The sequence below is a fragment of the Notamacropus eugenii genome, chromosome 3 (assembly GCF_028372415.1).
Source record: "Notamacropus eugenii isolate mMacEug1 chromosome 3, mMacEug1.pri_v2, whole genome shotgun sequence".
NCBI lineage: Eukaryota > Metazoa > Chordata > Mammalia > Diprotodontia > Macropodidae > Notamacropus > Notamacropus eugenii.
The window spans coordinates 131,536,986-131,556,804 of record NC_092874.1 but is presented as its reverse complement, the minus strand read 5'-3'; the positions used below and the strand labels follow the sequence as shown (position 1 = coordinate 131,556,804).

General features: G+C 38.4%; 1 protein-coding gene across 2 annotated transcripts in view; it reads left to right on the top strand.

Annotated features, from left to right (window-relative positions):
- The first annotated feature begins 16,519 nt into the window (after nucleotides 1–16,519).
- LOC140533318 (A-type voltage-gated potassium channel KCND2) overlaps nucleotides 16,520–19,819 on the top strand; it is an 86,854-nt gene continuing 83,554 nt past the window's right edge. Inside the window, exons 1-3 of one of the 2 annotated variants that reach the window (XM_072652913.1) lie at nucleotides 16,520–16,612; nucleotides 16,897–17,524; nucleotides 18,033–19,559. In XM_072652913.1, the coding sequence (XP_072509014.1) occupies nucleotides 18,445–19,559 (1,115 nt within the window). In that variant the 5' untranslated portion in view covers nucleotides 16,520–16,612; nucleotides 16,897–17,524; nucleotides 18,033–18,444. Of the gene's footprint in view, nucleotides 16,613–16,896; nucleotides 17,525–18,032; nucleotides 19,564–19,819 lie in introns of those variants that run through there. The other variant, XM_072652914.1, reaches the window with a different exon arrangement.

The following is a 19,819-nucleotide window of genomic DNA, read 5'->3' as shown; positions in this document are numbered from 1 at the left end:
TGTGGCATGCCTCAGCACCCCAGGGAAATCGGGAAGACACTAGGGCAGCTAGGATCATCAACCGCTGAGCTTGGTATGCTCTAGCTCAGCAGAGGAGGCTTCCTGTGGCCATATCACACCCGCACACACACTTAGCAAGCTAGCTCCAAGGTAAATCCTGGAAAACACAAAAAGACTTCAACTGGTCTCTGCTTTCCCACACCAGCCAGCTCAGCACCAGTTTAACTGCAGCAATTCAGATTCTAGCTGAAAGAACCAGAAGTCAAAACACAAAAAGCCTCAAGTTCAAGGTACAAGAACTGTGGAAAAGAGCCCCTCACTCCCCTGAAGCAGAGATCTATTTTAAAAGTCAGGAAAAGAGTGATTATCATCATCATGAGTAAGAAGCAAAGTAGGAAAGAAAAGACTATAGAATCTATGGGGACAAGGACAAAAACAATAATAACAAATAGGTCAACATTCATACTTTTACTCCCATCTGAAACTTCTGAAGGGACTATGAACTGGCCAAAAGCACAAAGAGTACTTTTGGAAGAGTTGAAGAAGGATTGTAAAAGTCAAATTAGAGAAATAGAAGAAAAACTGGCCAATGATTTTAAAAGTATGAAAAAAGAATTCACTGAAGAGAACAGTTGCTTAAAAAGGAAAATTGGACAAATGGAAAAGGAAGCAAAAACCCTAACTGGGAAATTTGAACAAATGGGAAAGGAGGTACAAAAATAACTGGAGAAAATAACTCCTTAAAAGGAATAATTGGACAGATGGAAAAGGAGATGAAAAAGTTAACTGAAGAAAACAATTTGACAAAAATTAGAATTAAGAAAGTAGAAGCTAATGACTCTATGAGACACCAAGAATCATTCAAACAAAATTTAAAGAATGAAAAGAGAGAAGAAAATGCAAAATATCTAACTGGAAAAACAACTGACCTGGAAAATAGATCCAGGAGAAAAAATCTAAGAATTGTTGACCTACCAGAAAGCCATGATGGAAAAAGACCCTGGAACACATCTTCCAAGAAACAACCAAAGAAAACTGCCCAGAATTCCTAGATCCAGAGAGCAAAATAGTCATCGAAAGAATCCACCATTCACCTACCAAAAGGGATCCAAAATTAAACACACTAAAGAATATTGTTGGCAAATTCCAGAACTATCAAGTGAAGGAGAAAATACTACAGGAAGTCAGAAAGAAACCATTCAAATATCAAGGAGCTACAGTCAGGATCACACAGGACCTTACAAATTCTAAAAGATCAAAGAAATTGGAATATGATATTCTGTAAGGCAAAGGAGCTGAGAATACACCAAGGATCAATTACCCAGCAAAGCTGAGAATAATATTTCAGGCAAGGAGATGGACATTCAATGAAATAAGGGATTTCCAGACCTTCCTGAAGAAAAGCATAGAACTCAATAGAAAATTCAGTCTTTAAATGCAGGTCTCAAGAGAGGCACAAAAAGATAAACAGGGGAAAAAAACCTTGTTACTCAATATGGTCAAACTCTTTATATCCCTATAAGGGAAGATGATACTTGTTCATCTTGAGAATTGTATATTTATTATGAAATATAAAAGGGATATACATAGATAGAGGGAGTGGGTATAAAGTAAATGATGTAATGATAAAAATGTGATTTAAGTGTACAAAGGGACTATAACAGGAGATGTGAAAAGGAGGAAGCAGAAAATGATAAATTACATCAAAGGAAGAAGTACAAAATTATATTACAGCATAGGGAAAGAGGGGAGGAAGAGGAGCATTGTTTGATATTTACTCTCATTTGAGGTTCAATGAGGGAACAACAAACTTAATTAAAATTAATTAACTAGCTCTATAGGCAGTAAGATGGGAAGGGGGAAAGGAAAGGGAGACGAGGCTAAAAGGGAAGGAAGAAGTAGTAAGGGTAAAGGGAAATAAAAGGGAGGGGAGATGAAAGAAGGAAGGAAAGATTGTGGTCAAAAATTAAAACTCTATTGTGGAGGGGAAGGGAGAAGGGAGAACTAAAAGCCCAAATGGGGGAATGAGGATGGAGGGAAAGACACAGACAGTTATCACAACTATGAAAGTGAATGGAATGAACTCTCCCATAAAAAGGAAATGGAAAGCAGAATGGATTAAAAACCATAATCCACCAATATATTTTTTTACAAGAAATATATTTGAAACAGGGGAATACACACAGGGTAAAGGCAAAAGGTTGGAGCAGAGTATATTGTGCTTCACCTGATGTAAAAAAAAAAAAAAGCAGGGGTAGCAATCATAATCTCAGACAAAGCAAAAGTGAAAATAGAGCTAATTAAAAGAGATGAGGAAGGAAATTATATCCTGCAAAAAGGCACCATAAACAATGAAGAAATGTCATTACCAAACATATATGCTCCAAGTGGTATAGTATCTAAATTCTTAGAGGAGAAGTTAAGGGAGTTGCAGGAGGAAATAGATTGCAAAACCATACTAGTAGGGGGCCTCAACCTCCCCCTCTCTGAATTTGATAAATCTAACCTCAAAATAAGCAAGCAAGAGTTATCAACAATAAAAGTAACAGAAACCACATGATTATCTCAATAGATGCAGAAATAGCTTTTGACAAAATACAACACCCATTCCTGTTGAAAATACTGGCAAGAATAGGAATATATAGAATTTTCCATAAAATAATAAGCACTATCTACCTAAAACCTTCAGCAAGCATTATATGCAATGGGGATAAGCTAGATGCATTTCCAGTAAGATCAGTGGTGAAACAACGATGTCCATTATTAGTAGCACTATTCAATATGGTTTTAGAAATGTTAGATGTAGCAATAAGAGAAGAAAAAGAAATGAAAGGAATTAGAATATGCAAAGAAGAAACTAAGTTATCACTCCTTGCAGATGATATGATAATATACTTAGAAAATCCCAGACAATCAAGTAGAAAACTGCTTGAAACAGTAAATAATTTTGAGAAGGTTGCAGGTTACAAAACAAATGTGCAAAAGTTTCTGCATTTCTATATATTACTAACAAAGTACAACAGCAAAAGATAGAAAGAGATATTCCATTTAAAGCTAGGGTAGACACTATAAATATTAGGGAGCTTACCTGCAAGAGCAAACCCAGGGACTACATGAACACAATTACAAAACACTTTACACACAAATAATGTCAGATCTAAGTATGTGGAAAAACATCAGTTGCTTGTGGGTAAACCAAGCCAAGATAATAAAAATGACAATTATATTTAAATTAATTTACTTGTTCAGAGCCATACTAATAAAACTAACAGATAATTGTTTTCTAGAGCTTCAAAAAATATCTAATTTATCTGGAAGAACAATGGTCAGGAATATCAAGTGAACTAATGAAAAGAAATGTTAGGGAAGGTGGCCTAGCTCTACCAGATCTCAAATTGTATTATAAAGCAGCAATTATCAAAACCACTTGGTACTAGCTAAGAAACAGAAGGGTAGACTAGTGGAATAGGTTAGGTACTCAACACACAGTAGTCAATGAATATAGCAATCTACTGTTTGATAAACCCAAGGGTCCCAGCTTCTAGGATAAAACTCACTGTTCAAAAAAATTGCCTGTAAAACTGGATAATGGTGTGGTAAAAACCAGGCACAGACCAATGCCTGACACTATACACAAGAATAAAGTCCAAATGGATACATAATCTAGGTACACGGGTACATAATATTGATACTATAAACAAATTAGTGAAGTGAGAAATAGTGCATTTATCAGATTTATGGAGAAAGGAAGAATTTTGACTAAACAAGACACAGAAAACATGATGAAGTGAAAAATGGATAATTTTAATTACATTAAATTGAAAAGTTTTTGCACAAACAGACCCTATGCAATCAAAATTAGGAGGAAAGGAGAAGACTGGAAAAGAATTTTTACAACTAGTGTCTGTGATAAAGGTCTCATTTCTCAAATATATAGATAACTGAGTCAAATGTACAAGGATACAAGTCATTCCCCAATTGATAAATGGTCAAAGGATATAAACAGGCAGCTTTCAGAGGAAGAAATAAAAGCTCTCTATAGTCATAAGAAAAAATGCTCTAAATCACTATTGATTGATTAGAGAAATGCAAATCAAAACAACTCTGAGATACCACATCACACTTATCATATTGACTAACATGACAAAACAGGAAGATGATTAAGATTGGAGAAGATGTGGGGGAGTTGGAATACTAATTCATTGCTGGTGGAGCAATGAGTTGATCCAACCATTCTGGAGAGTAATTTGGAACTCTGCTCACAGGGCTACAAAAATGTGCACACCCGTTGACCCAGCAATAGTGCTTCTAGGACTGTATCCCCAACAGCTCATAAAAATGGGAAGGGGTTCCACATGTATAAAAATTTTTATAGCAGTTCTCTTTGTAGTGTCCAAAAACTGGAAATCAAGCAGTTGCCCATCAATTGGGGAATGATGGGCTATAAGAAATGATGAACAGGAATACTTCAGAGAGGCCTGGAAAGACTTATATGAACTGATGCTGAGTGAAAGGAGCAGAAACAGGAGAACTTTGTACACAGCAACAGCCACAGTGCGTGAGAAATTTTTCTGGTAGAATTAGTATTTCATTGCAATGCAAGGAATTAAAAAGTTCCCAGTGGTCTCTTAAGGCAAAATGCCTTCCACATCCAGAGAAAGAACTATGGAATTCAATCACAGAATGAAGTAGATCATTTTCTTTTGTATTGTGTTTTGGTTTGTTTTATGAGTTCTCCAATTCATTTTTATTCTTCTATGCAACATGACGAAGGTGAAAATGTATGAAGTAGGAATGTATTTGTAGAACCCATATAAAATGTCATCTCAGGGAGGGAGTGGCAAAGTAATGGGGAAGAAGGGGAAGGGAGGGGAACAAAATCTAATATATATGGAAGTGATTGTAGGACATTGAAAGCAAATAAAATAATAAAAATTGGGGGCAAAAGAGGAAAAGCTTATTTTAGTGGACTAAACAAATAGACAAAATGGAACAGATGTGTGAATATTTTGTGGGAATCTATTCAAATGATGAGAACCTCCTCATTTTAATCTTAAATATCTCAATTCACAGTGTATGACAGGAAGATATTGAAACAGCACTCAAGATGAAATAAAAAAGAGCCCCTAAATCTAGGTACTATAACTAAGTACACAATCAGAATATTCTGGAAACAACACAATTTTAAATTGTCAAGGCATCATCTACAAACTCTCTCTGAGAAAGGAAGATTTTAAATGAATGGGACAAATCATAGACACCAAAGAGAGATCAATAATTACTGACCCATTTGCTTTCTTATTTTTTATTAAACCATGTACACAATATCAAGTATGTTATACTTAATGGGAATTTGAAAAGGCAATAATAAGGTTTTCACAACTTTTTTCCATCTATATACAGCAACACAATTGAGTGAAAAATACAGAAAACACAAGATTCTGCTATGTGTGGTTTGTTGATTACCCCAAAAATATTTGCTTTGTAATAGCAAAAACTCTTAAAGTGTCTATTCTGTTAATGGTTTTCTCTTGGATATTTTAATATAAGATAAAGTTCCTTCATCAATGCAAACACAGAGAGAATGCTTATCAATGACTGTACTTATTAGTATTAAGCAAAGCATTAAGCTGGGAGGTGCAAAAATAGATTGAGACAATATAGTTTGGTTCAGATCTCATCTTATTGCCTGTGTAACAATAGGAAAATCACAACTTTTTTTCTTCATGTTTCAAATTAAGTGTTCAGAAAGGATGACCTTTAAGATTCCTTTTAAACTATGATCCTATGAAGGATATCTTGTGTAGAAACTCTTTATGCAGGAAAGATTTTCTATTCATACTAAGATTCCTAGATGCTCTTGTTAGCAAATGATATTATAGTCATTGCATTAATCCCCCAAACCTGAAAGAGAATATGTAATTTATTGTCATAACAGTAAATACAGGGAGAAAAAACTGAAGCATGATTGTAGTTATTGTCCACATTGTGTCTTGCAGTTGGATGACCAGTTCATTGAATTAGTCTAAGAATACACATATCATGGACAGAAATTATAAATGAACAGTGTGGGGGTACCTGAATCCAGTAAAAGGAAGAGAGCAGGCAGAATTTTGTTTAGGAAAAAGCAGTTTTCAGTTATTATCGGATTCTCTCATGAACAAAACAAAGCAAACTAAAATCAAGCTATTAAAATAAGTGGTATCCTAACGTTGCTGTATGATTTCTTGCCTTGAACAGAATAATCTTCAAACAATCAGAATTGCAAAGAACCCAGAGCATAATGGTTGAGTCCAGTTTGTAGGTCTAATAGTGACTTACGAAGAAAGAATAGTAGAAGGGTATTTCATAAAGCAATGTGAGATTTTCAAATGAGGCTCCCCAGTTATGTAATGACACCAAGGGTAACAGATGGACAGTTCAAAATCTGCAGTGGTAAAGAGGAAATTTAAAAAAAAAACTAACTCACAACCTCTGACACATTGAATCTCACGTATATCTTGGATGGGGGACATATGAGACATATGGATAAGGACAATCTGGATGAATAGACAGAATACTCGCATGGAATGCCAATCATGGCAACACACCTGAGGATTGCTTTTGTGAATAATTTTAAGGGTCTAATCTCATAGTATAATGAAGTCTCTATTCAGCAACAAACTAAACACTATTCAATAAAGTAAAGCATAACATTCATAACAACATCCTTAAGCAAAACATATCATCTAATACATAAATATACCTCATAATTCTCACTATGTCATATGGTACATAGCATATATCATTGCATCTCCAAAGTCAGAGGGTCCCAGGCTAGGGTCTTACCTAGCATGATGAATCCTTATGAAAACACCATACCATCCACCCCTAAGTCACCATAAGAACAATCTCCTTAATTAAGTCACAGTGTCCTCTCTGATCTTGACTCCAAGGCTGACTTACAAATCCCATAGATGGCTCAGGAGAAGAAAGTGAGGCTGGTAACTGCACAGCCCTCCCTCACTAAAACAAAGTCAAGTGCAAGTCATGTCATTATTTCTCTGATGGCATGGTCTTCTTTGAAAATGAAGGATGTCGTGATCTTTGAAATGAAAGATGAACACAACATGTGAGGAGACTGAGCTGCTCGAGTGGTGACTCAGTGACCTGGGTAATTTAGCTCATCCACTCCCTTCTATCTCCCTCTCCCCTTCTGTTGAGGATTACTGGCTAGATATCCTTTCCTTCCTTCCTTCTCATTCCCAAAACCTTACACCCAGTGCACTCTGAAACCCATAGGTTGGACAATAATAGGTCCCTGCCCAAGCTCTACTTAATGGCTGCCTGAGAGTGATTATCAGTAGTAACAGTTTCTCTTTCCTTCACAATTTCTTTTAGTTATTTTTTTTTCTTTTGCTCATTAAAAGGGTCATTCCCTGACTACTTCTTAAAGAGGCCTATTCACTAAATGTGCGTTACCTCCCACGAACGAGTATGTCAAAAGGCCTAGACTAAAATGTCCAAGGTTTCCCATTGAATCCTGGGTCATCTCCAGTCATCTTCATGAACATTGGGTCACTGGATTCAGATGGCTCTGGAGGAGAAGTGAGGCTGGTGACCTGCACAACCCTCCATCACACAAAACAAAGTCAAGTGCAAGTCATGTCATTATTTCTTTGATGGCATGGTCTTCTTTGAAAATGAAGGATGAACACAACAACAGCAACAAAGCTCATGGGTCCCCCTCAGTGGACTGATCACTCCTAGTTCTTGTCCCGGTTCACATGCAGACAGCTCTCTGCTCCTCTTCCTTGTCTCAACTCATGGGGACAATTACACTCCAAACTCTTCCTGCTTCTGCCTGACAGCAGGCTCCAGGGGCTCCTGCCTGCAACTTCTGTTTCTAGGAAAACAAAGCTTAACAGGGCTATAACAATATTTATAGACATTACCAGTACCATGATCTCAATTCTCTGTAACAGCTCTTAAAAGGGACTTAAGGTAAGCCTTCTTCCAGTGGGTAAATCTCTACTTCTCAGTTCAATTCATTCATAAAGACCAACAGACAGGGCTTCTGCCTGAGAAATTAACACAGATCAACAGACAGAACTTCTGTATGAGAAATCAACACAGATCAACAGAGAGTGTGCTGACATCAAAAATATTCTTTCTGTTAGGCCTCTCCACGAGCAAGTTCCCCTAACTTATCAACACTTGCTTCTCTTTCAGCTCTGCTTTTCTCTTTACCCCCTCTTCTCCCACCAAACAATACAATATATATAATATTTCCCATCAAATACTCTTGATTCAGTTAAAGACTCTTGATTCAGTCAAAGGCTTTTGATTCAATCAAAGGCAAAATTCAATCAAAGACTCTTAATTAGCTAAAACAATCCAGAAAAATAGTGAAAAATACAACTTTTCTAGCCTTTACATCACATTAATGATGTCACATAGATACCAAAATGTTGAAATATGTATAATATCAAATTTGACAGTTCCATATCTCTGAATATAAACTAATCATGTTAATGTTTCCCTCAGACTTTAGGAAACTTGCTATTATTTGCTTAAGGTAAGCACTGCTTTCTTCAATAATGACAGCTGTAATTTGATGGTAAAATTGAACCAGCTACTCAATGATTACAATTCCTACATTTAAATGCAAAATGTGTTATTTCTAGAATATTGCAATTGAACAGAGGCTCCATGCGTTACCATTCATCATATGTTTAATTGACAATATACACACCTATCTATATCAATGGAAATATTAAGATACTCTGAGAAAAAGAACAAAATATTTTTAGAAAGATGACTGATTTAATTAGATAAGGCTGATAATCAAGAAAAACATGGATAACAGATGATCCTTTTAAGAGAAATTTGAAAGGGGACTTTGACATTATCATGAAAGGAAAAAGCCTGTTGAACTCAGAGGCAATCAGTTCTTTTCATAATGGTTTTTAAATGTCCCTTTGGTATCTGTGGGTCAAAGATATTACTCTTTCCATGATATACGTATTTAAGAATCTTTTGGGTGTTGTTTAAAGTCTCTTGAACATAGTTGAAAAAATTTAATGGTCATTTCAGTGATTAAAAACAGCAACAAAATGTTCCCCTGCACTGTGTACCCAAATGCATCATCCCCACCACACTCCATTAGGAAACAAGTTTTAGTCTAAATTAATGTGATCTGTGAATTTGATTATCCAGAAAAAACTTTCCCAAAAATTTAAACCTCCCTTGTTAATCCTTAACTTTAACTACTGTGAATTCAATCCCTAGAAATAACACAGGCAAAAATTTGAGCATAAAGGAAATAACTCTTGGTATAGCCTTATTTTATTATTTGTGTTTCTTTTCTGATTTTAGGGACAAAAACTTGATTTTTCTCTTTAAGATGTTAAAAATTACTGCCTGTTAGTTGAGGAGTAACTAAACAAATTGTACCAGATGAACATGATCAATTATTATTGTATTGTGAGAAAGGACCAGAGAGATTTATTCAGAGAAATCTTAGAAAATTTGTAAGAACTGATGCGGAATGAAGGGAACAGAAGCAGGAGAACTACAATAATTTAAAGGAAAACAATTTTTGAAAAACTTAAGAGATCTCATCGGCAAAATGACCAATCATGACTCCATAAGAGGACTTAGGATGAAGGATGCCTCTTGGTACTGGGTTGCAGGTTCAGTATCACACACACACACACACACACACATACACATACACACACATGCATACGCATATGCCTGCACACACACATATATGTACATATATGTATACATATATATGTAATAATTAAGGGACTGTATGGATTCATTTTGCTTGACTATACTTCTTTGATGCAAAAGAAGGCATTTATTTTGGGAGAGGTGGTACTGCAATTACTTGACTCATTAGTGGACAAGAAAAGAATGATAGAATGGTAATGAAACATTTAAACATACATACAATAGAACAAAGAATGAATGGCAATTGAGAAAGGGAAAGTCAAGAATTGCAACAATTATGTTAAATTTAAATACTTTTAAAAATTCTAATAGATATATATGGCTTCATTTATAATCTTTTTTTTCTTTGTGCATGGAAAATTTTATGTTCATTAAAGTCATAGCAAAAAAATTTATAAAAACAAAAGTTTATGTCAGACAAAATTTAGGTTTGAAGTTTACAATAAATCAATAAAGCCAGTTATTATTTAATCTTGCCTTAAATTTAATTGTAAATATTGGTCAAACCTTTTTTATAATTTTTTTTATAAATTGGATGCATCAAGTTTTTTATAATATAATTGACTAACTTTAGGATTATGGAACTATTACATAATTTATAATTTTGTCTTACTGCATTTATATCATTAATTGGTTTCCTGTTTCCAGGATTGAAGTATTGGGGCCTTATATCATTTGGAAAATATTATAAAGCACTTTCAGTGATACAAAATTATTTTACTTTTTCCGACCACAAAGGTCCATTTTTTATGTCAAAATTCTCCCAATAATACTGTATGTAATATCATGATTTTCACGTGATCACAATGGCTAATGACCAAAAAGATGATGAAAGGACACATGGTAGATGTAGGTTATAATATCTAAATTATTTGCTAATGATAAGTGGCATGAAAGACATCATGAAAGACATGAATTATAAGAATGGGAAGCATGCTGATCATGTAGTAAAAGAAAAGAACAGTAGTCTAAATTTTGTACTAATGTATGTACCAGACATAGTACATGTGTGTTTATGAAATACTAAGATAATTAGAACATATTTATTGCATTGGGTAGCTTCTCCATAGAAGATTTATGAAAATATGTGAACAAAGATGGCAAAGAATGATAGTTTGTGCTCTCTACTGATAGAAGGAATCCACACTGTTATGAAATCATAGATCCACTGATATTTTGAAATAATTGCTCTTCTATATATGAAACTCATTATAGATAGGTAGAAATATACTTATGTATATTTATCTAATATATACATGGAAACATGCATATCTGTATATATATATATACATATACATATCTATATGCATGTGTGTGCATGTATATTACATGTACAGTTGTATCTATCCATAAAGACATAGATATAATGCATATATGCATGTATACATACATACACATATAGATATGCATATATTTATTCCTCCATAGAGAGAGAGAGAGATACATAGTTACACGTGCCTCTATATTTGTGTATCATGAATTTCATATGTAGAAAGGGCATTACTTCAATATGCCTGTGGATCTTGATTACATTGGGGTATGGTATAGACCTAGAGTAGTATAGTATAAAACCCATGATCCATCAATCGATTTATCTCTCTACCTACCTATCTACCATCTACCTTTCCATCTTTTGTCTTTCTATCATGAGTTTCATGCATAGAAAAGTCATTACTTCAATATGTCAGTGTATCTGTGACTATGTTGTGATGTGTTTCCCTGTAACTTTATAGGACATACTCCAAGATCTATCTATCTAGTCATAAATATCTACACCTCTGTCTAGCTCTATTAGACTTACGACAAGTTAGGTGAAGTGTATGGTACTGAGTATGGTATTAACAAGAACAAGGCTATTGGCATGTTTCCTGTGTGATACCACATGGTGTCACCTGGTACAAATTTCTCTCTTCACCTCTACGCATTGAAATATTTTCTTTGTCTCAAGGTAAATCTTGGAGAAGAACATATATTTTCCCAATTCCTTGCCTCTTCCCCCCCAAAAATGAACTATGCAGACTAAGCTGGTGAGTTTACCTTTGATTATGGAAAACATCCAAAAGTGTGTTGTTCAAGTTTCTTGAAAAGGACTCAGTGATCACAAATAGTCACTTGGGCTTGACCAAAAAAAAAGGCCATTCCAAACTAGCCTCATTTCCTTTTTAATTTTTATAGGGTTATTAGATTGGTATATAATATAATGCTATGGAATCAGTTACCTAGATTTTAGCAAAGCATTTTCTTATAGAGGAGGTTTGGTTCAGTATGGAAATATAGAAATACTTTGGTTGAATAGTGGTTGAATGTCAACTTAGAAGGGAATATCTTATGAAATACTCTAGGACTCTGCTTATCTCTGCAGCATTTGAGCTAGTAATCCATGACTTGGATAAAAGAATAGATGGCATACTTATCATATATGATGGTGATATAATTCTGGGAGGTGTGTACAACAAATCATCTGACAGAATTAGGATCCAAAATGCTCTAGTCGGGTCAGAACATTGGGTCAGATTTAATAAGATGAAATTTAATAGGGATAAATGCAAATTCTTACACATTGGTTTGAAAACAAAGTAATTTCACATGTATGAAAGAAGGAGGTGGAACAGTTTGTCTGAAAAAAAATGGAGTTTAGCAGTACTCTTTGCTCAATAGGAGTCAAAAGCATGTCAGTCAAAAAGAAGTTAATAGTACATCATTGGGGCATATTGTTGGAAGTGGGAAGGGGAGGGTAACACTGTGCTCTGCCCTCATAAAACCATTATATTGTGGTGTACACTTTGTAGTGTACATTTTAGGAAAGACATTGATAAGCTGGTAAGTGTCCAGAGGAGATCAAACAGAATGTTGAATGGTCTCAAGGTCAAGCCATATGAGAATCATTTGAAGAAGCTGAGGATGAGAAGCCTGTAGGAGAGAAGATCTAAGTGGGATAGCTGTCTTCAAATATTTGAAGGGCTGTTTCTTCTCAAAGGAAACAGACTCATTCTGTCTGGGCCCTGGGAGGCATAACAAAAGGTTAAATTTAGTATTGATGCAGAGAACTTAATCAGAGTTTTCCAAATGTGGAATGGGCTAACTAGAACTCAGGAGCCCTCTCCAGTACCACCACCTACCTCCTCTTATCAGCCTGTTTTTCAATCTAGAATTATTTATGCAAATATCAAATGACTACTTGACAAATTGGATGCTTAGGGGATCCTTCAAAATCATTTGCAATTATAAGATTTTGTAATTCTCAGAAGTGTCTTTTTGTGTGCACCCATGTACTTGAAACTTTCCCTGGCACTACCAGCCAGAAAGGACTTCTACCTTCTCAATTTTTCCAAAAGCATCTTGTCTAAATTTTTCTTTTACCCTATTATGTTCTACCTTATAGTTATTTTTGTATATGTTGTATCATTTTCCAAGTAGATGATAAATTTCTGGAGGACAAGGTTTATATAAATTTTATTCCTCATTGTATCACTAGAACCTAGTACATGCATAAGAATCTCTTAATTATTGAATTAAATCTCACAAACTATTGTCAAAGGACATTGTGAGAAAATATGTGAATCTGTCCTCATAACCTCAAAAACAATTAAGTATCTTGTTGATGGTACACTAGAAGCTTCATTCTCAAAGGACAACATTGTCTTATTAGTTGTATATTCTGAGAAATACAGTAATTTCTATGGATATTTGATCCTCAGTTGGAAGGGTAATGGCAATATGAATCTTCAATAAGGGAAACCACCACCACTATCAACCTTCTCATTAATAAAATAAGTTGAAAGAAATAATTTAGTGTACATTAGGATATACAGAAATAAAAAGGTTTTGTAAAGTGGTAGGATTTCTGAGTTATTATATTAATAACTAAGTGTATTTCTAATTGAAACTAGAAGTTGTTGTGCCAGCCTAGAAGTAAAGGACTTTGCAGTCCTACCTCTGAATCGTACTGGTTTCTGTGCTATGGAAAAATCACTAAACCCATCAGTGTCCCCAAGAAACTCTTCAAGACTCTTAAATTATCAATAAGCTTACTATCTTTTGTGGATGGATTTTCTACATGAGAAGTTCTCCATTCTGTCTACGAAATCAAAGGTCAACACCCCACCCTAAGTTCTTTCTTTGACCAAGTAGGCAATGTAAAAATAGCAACTCCTACTTATATATCTTTTAAAAACACATAGAGTTTTTTAAAAGCTAAACAGACAGCTCTGTGAGGTAGGTGATTCAGATATTTCTAATGTGTCATTTGAGGCTTAGACGGATTAAGAGACTCATTCAGAATCACATGGTTATTATGCATCAGATCCAGGATTTGTACCCAGGTCTTTCGTGTCTCTAAAACCAGTCTTTTGTTTATTTTTGTATGTTTTTGATCCAGAAAATAAAATTTCACTTTTCATTATAGCATCTATCATTTAAAAATATTTTTTATTTCTTATTCACCTTTTAGGGACACTGAAATAGCCAATATTCTACTTTTCTTCCTATTAATTCTCAATCTCAGGAAGATAAATATCAAAAGCACTATTCAGGTCACCTTGAGCTGTCTCCTCACATCTCTGAGTCTTAGGTCAATTTGTGATATCACCTGAATATTCATTGATTCCAGTTTCTGGGTGGTCATGCAAAGCATACTTTGTTTCCTGACAGAGCCATATCACCACATAATTCTCCAGACTAAGAGTACCTTTTGTAATAATAATCAGCTAATATGTTCTTTTGTTTCTTCCTGCTGAACTTATATTTTCAGCTATGGTTCCAACATGCATCTGAATTAAATGAGCAGCAGACATTTTTGCACTTCTTTGTCCCAACCAAATGACATTAGTTTATACCTCATTAGCCCAGATGTCTTTCTTTACTTGTGAATCCTTTCCATTTTTACAAATCTTTGCATATGATGCTTTATCTCCTTCTTTGATTGTTTTATTTAAATGATGGTTCCATGGTTTTCTTGTTGCTTTTGCTTTTGTGGTACCCATATTTCATATTTCCAAGACTAAGGTGTTACGCCTATGATCTCTAGTGGAAAAAAAACAAATTCTTCCACTATACCTTACAGTCCATTTACTTCACCAAACCAAGTGAAGCAAAACCAAGGAAAGGTAATTTGCAGACAGAACTTAGTCACCTTTCATAAATAACTATTGATGGCAGACTAACATTTTAGGGTGTTTTACTTTATGTATTTATCCCGAAAAAAGTTTTTTTTTATCTATAACATACTTTTAAAATTAAGTGAAAAGGACATTTTATTTTCAATTAAATGTTTCTGCTTCAGTGCAGTGTCATATTAGAGGACACTCAAATAGTCATAGAAAAAGAAAGAAGGAAGAAAGAAAAGAGGGGAGTAAGAAAGGCAGGAAGGAAAGCAGGGGGGAAGGGCAGGAGGGAGAAAGGCAAAAAAGGAAGGAAGGAAGGAAGGAAGGAAGGAAGGAAGGAAGGAAGGAAGGAAGGAAGGAAGGAAGAAAGGAAGGAAGGAAGGAAGACAAATGAGAAGAGAAAGTGAGGAGGCATTGAGAGGGATAAAAAACAGAATGAAAAGAGAACAGAGTTGGGAGAAAAGAAAACAGACAAACAAACAGAGTCGCAGATTTTCAGTCTTTCCTTCACCTTTGGTTAAGTAACTTTTGTCTTTCCACTTCCTTAGAGTTGCCAAATCCTTAGGAAAAGATTTAATTCTCGTCGTTCCCGCCATCTAGTGGTCTGAAGAGGTTTTTGCTTGGTTTTATTTGCTTTTAAAGTGAGGAAAGATAAAAACAAAACAGTCACAGTTTCCCTACCTTTACAATTCCTGTTTGTGTGTGTGTTGAGAAGGAAGGAAATCAGTCTCTGTCTGCGTGTCTCTCTGAGTCTCTGTCTCTCTGTCTGTGTTTCTGTCTGTCTCTGTCCTTCGCTGTCTCTCTCTGTCCCTCGCTGTCTCTTGTCTCTCTCTCTCTCTCTCTCTCTCTCTCTCTCTCTCTCTCTCTCTCTCTCTCTCTCTCTCTCTTCTCTCTCTCTCTCTCTGTCTCTCTGTCTCTGTCTCTCTCGTCTCTCTCTCTGTCTCTGTCTGTCTCTCTGTCTCTGTCTCTGTCTCTCTCTGTCTCTCTCTGTCTCTGTCTCTCTCTGTCTCTCTCTCTCTCTCTCTCTCTCTCTGTCTCTCTCTCTCTCTCTCTCTCTCTCTCTCTCTCTCTCCCTCTCTCTCCCTCTCTCTCCGTCTCTCTCTGTCTCTGTCTCTCTCTCTCTCTCTCTCTCTCTCTCTGTCTCTCCTCTCTCTCTCTCTCTCTCTCTCTCTCTCTCTCTCTCTCTCTCTCTCTCTCTCTCTCTCTCTCTCTCTCTCTCTCTCTCTCTCTCTCTCTCTCTCTCTCTCCCTGCCTCTCCTTCAAATGATCGTTTAGGAAAGGGATCCAACAAATCCTTTACTAATAATTAGAATGCAATGGAGAAGGAGTTGTGGGAAGGAGACAGACAGGATTCTTTGACTTCCGACAAGTTATTACTATTATTTCCCCCCTTGGACTGTAACATAACACCAAAATAAGCAAGTACTTAAAATTAGCCCCATGCTTTTCAGATTGTGACATTTCAGCCCCTACCACCACCCCACCACCCACACATCTTAACTAATTTCAGCTTTCTAGCTTCGCATGCCGGTTTTTTTTTTTTTTTGGCTGGGGGGTTTGTGCGTGTGTGTGGGTCTTAATGTGTGTGTCTATTTCCCACGGTCGTCTAGGACAGAGACCTAGGAAGGCGCGCGCGCGCACACACACACACACACACACACACACACACACACACACACACACAACACACACAGAGTGTTTCTTATCTGCTCCACCACCATCACCAACACCACCACCACTGCCACCACTGCCGCCGCCACTGACACCACCAAACCACCGCAACCTAGAGCGTGAGGATTCCCTTTGTTCCGCTTTTAGATCTCTGTCCTTTCCCACAGAAGATCCACCTGGCTGCTTTCGCTCGGTGACATTTTGAGCCAGGGGGTGGCAGTGGGTGGTGGGTGGGGTGAAGAGAAAGGAGATGCAAGAGAGAGGTGGGGGAGGGAGGGAGGAGAGAGGTCGAAGGTGGGGGGAGGGAAAAAACGAGGAGCCTGTAATAACCTGCGGTGCCAGGGGTTTGCTTGTTTCTTGATTTATTTATTTATTTTGCGTTTCTTTTTCTTTATTGGCACAGCCAGCCACGCAGCCCCGGGAGCTCGGGGAGATGCGGGACCACCCACTGGAGGGGAAGGAGAGAGAAGCCCTCCCGCGCCCTCCCCCTGCTCCCGAGCGCCTCTTCCTGAGCCAGCGCACAAACTGTCAGCACCAGCCCAGAGCCACCCACCGGGATGGGCAGCACCTCAGAGACGGCTGCGGCGGCGGCGCCGACCACTCGCTCCTGACTCGGGCAGCTTCCGAGCTGCAGGATCCTAGGCTCCCGCACGAGCAGGAGGTGCATTAAGTTGGCTGGGGAGATTTCCCTCCCCCACCCGCCACCTTTTGAACTTGTTGCTCCTGGCGGGTCCCCCTCCAGCCAACCCTCTGCTACTCTTCCTCCCTCTCCCTTCCACCCCTCACCCCGCCTCCTGATGCCCGTGGGCTCCTGAAGCGTGGAAGGGAGAAGACAGTCTGGCAGGCAGGAAAGGAGGCATGGGGGAAGGGGACGAGCACCGCGAGGCTGGAGCTTTTTGGCTGCTTCTTCCCCAGTGGAGCTGAGTCGGCGGCTCGGGAGCTTCTCTCTTTGCCCTGTCTCTCATTCTGGATGCCGGGATAAAAGAATAAAAGTCTCTATGCAACTCAGCCCCGCGCCTGGACTTTCTCAGGTATGTACCGCAGGCGAGGCACGTTCTTCTGACCCGCAGATGCTGCCGCTGCTGTCACCGCTGCCAGAGAGGAACCTGCTTGGGGTCTGTAAATGTCAAATTGCACGGGAGCTAAACTTGCCAAGAGAGTGAAGGGAGGCTGGAGCAAACGGTTTGGGGGGATGTTTGTTTTGTTTTGTTTTTTCTTCTCCCCTTCACAAACTGTGTGTGGGTAGGCTCTGCGGGAAGGGGCGATTTGGAGGCAGCCCTTCTGTTCACTCTCCATCATCCCACCACTGTACGTAGAGGGCAGGGTATCCAGTTCCCAGAAAGAGGAGAACAGAGGGGTCTGTCTGCTACTGTGTTTGCATCTCGGGAGCTCCAACAACAGGTCGCCTTTTGGTCAGACTACTCTGGCGGAAAGGGGAGAGAGAATTGGGTCTTGGAAGAGGGGGGCAAGGTAACAGTTAGCCCCTCTCCTTTGGTGAAGAAAAAGAGGTGACTGACAGTTCTCCCTCTCACCCTCTAGGCATAACCCCTCTCCCCAACATCTGGACGGCGTGTGGGAGAGAATCAGAGACACCTGCTCGGAGAAGAAAGGGCTGCATCTGAAGTCACCTGTGTGTATATCTGCCTGTGTGGGAGGGTGGTACCAGCTGCAGGTGAGAGCTTGGCTAGATTCATTTCACGGAGACTGGTGGATTGTTATATTTATTACTATTGTTTTAAATTTCTGAATAACTGGCTCATAGGATTGGCTGCCTCTCTCAGAATTGTGTCTTCAGCAACATCCTTACTTTTGAAGTTGCAGCATTCATCTGTACCAGGTTCTTTAACAATAGTATTTTCTTCTTGGGAAGAAAAGGGGAACTTGTGGCCAATTTCGTGGCCACATATTAAAGGCCTTCCCATCTTCTCCCAGCACCTCCCCAAAAGGAGCCATGGCTGCAGGGGTGGCAGCATGGCTGCCCTTTGCTCGGGCAGCAGCCATAGGCTGGATGCCTGTGGCCACAGGACCTATGCCGGCACCCCCCAGGCAGGAGAGGAAGAGGACTCAAGATGCTCTCATTGTCCTGAATGTGAGTGGCACCCAGTTCCAGACGTGGCAGGATACCCTGGAACGCTACCCAGACACATTGTTGGGCAGCTCAGAGAGGGACTTCTTCTACCATCCTGAGACCCAGCAGTATTTCTTTGACCGTGACCCTGACATCTTCCGCCATATCCTGAACTTCTACCGTACTGGCAAGCTCCATTACCCAAGACAAGAGTGCATCTCTGCTTATGATGAAGAATTGGCCTTCTTTGGCCTCATCCCAGAGATTATTGGTGACTGCTGTTATGAGGAATATAAGGACCGTAGGCGGGAGAATGCTGAAAGACTACAGGATGATGCTGACAATGAAAATACAGGGGAGAGTGCTCTGCCTTCAATGACTGCCCGGCAGAGAGTCTGGAGGGCCTTTGAGAACCCTCATACGAGCACCATGGCCCTAGTATTCTACTATGTTACTGGGTTCTTTATTGCTGTCTCAGTCATTGCTAATGTTGTGGAGACAGTGCCATGTGGCTCTAGTCCTGGCCATATCAAGGAGCTACCATGTGGTGAGCGTTATGCTGTGGCCTTCTTCTGCCTGGACACAGCCTGTGTGATGATATTCACTGTTGAGTACCTATTGCGCCTGGCTGCGGCACCTAGCCGCTATCGTTTTGTACGCAGTGTCATGAGCATTATAGATGTGGTGGCCATATTGCCTTATTACATAGGGCTAGTGATGACTGATAATGAAGATGTTAGCGGGGCCTTTGTCACACTGCGGGTTTTCCGAGTCTTCCGGATCTTTAAGTTTTCCCGCCACTCCCAAGGCCTTCGGATCCTGGGCTACACGCTCAAGAGTTGTGCTTCAGAGTTGGGGTTCCTGCTCTTCTCTCTCACCATGGCTATCATCATCTTTGCTACTGTCATGTTCTATGCAGAGAAGGGGTCTTCAGCTAGCAAATTCACCAGCATTCCTGCTGCTTTCTGGTATACCATCGTCACCATGACAACACTAGGGTAGGTGCCACGATGGGGAATGGAATACCATTGAAGGGTGATACAAGGGATTATGTCTATGTTCCAAAGAAAGTGGTGTTTCTGAGTATTTCTATGTGATGAATGAAGAAAAATTGGTTTTTTTTCTTGTTGTTTATACTTGATTTTTTTAGGTATTACTTGTATTTAGAAAGTGTCTATGATGATAAGGTTTGGTACATTTTAACAGGTGAAAGTTCATGCCCAAACTTCTAGTGACAAAAGTGAATTCTTACAAGTAA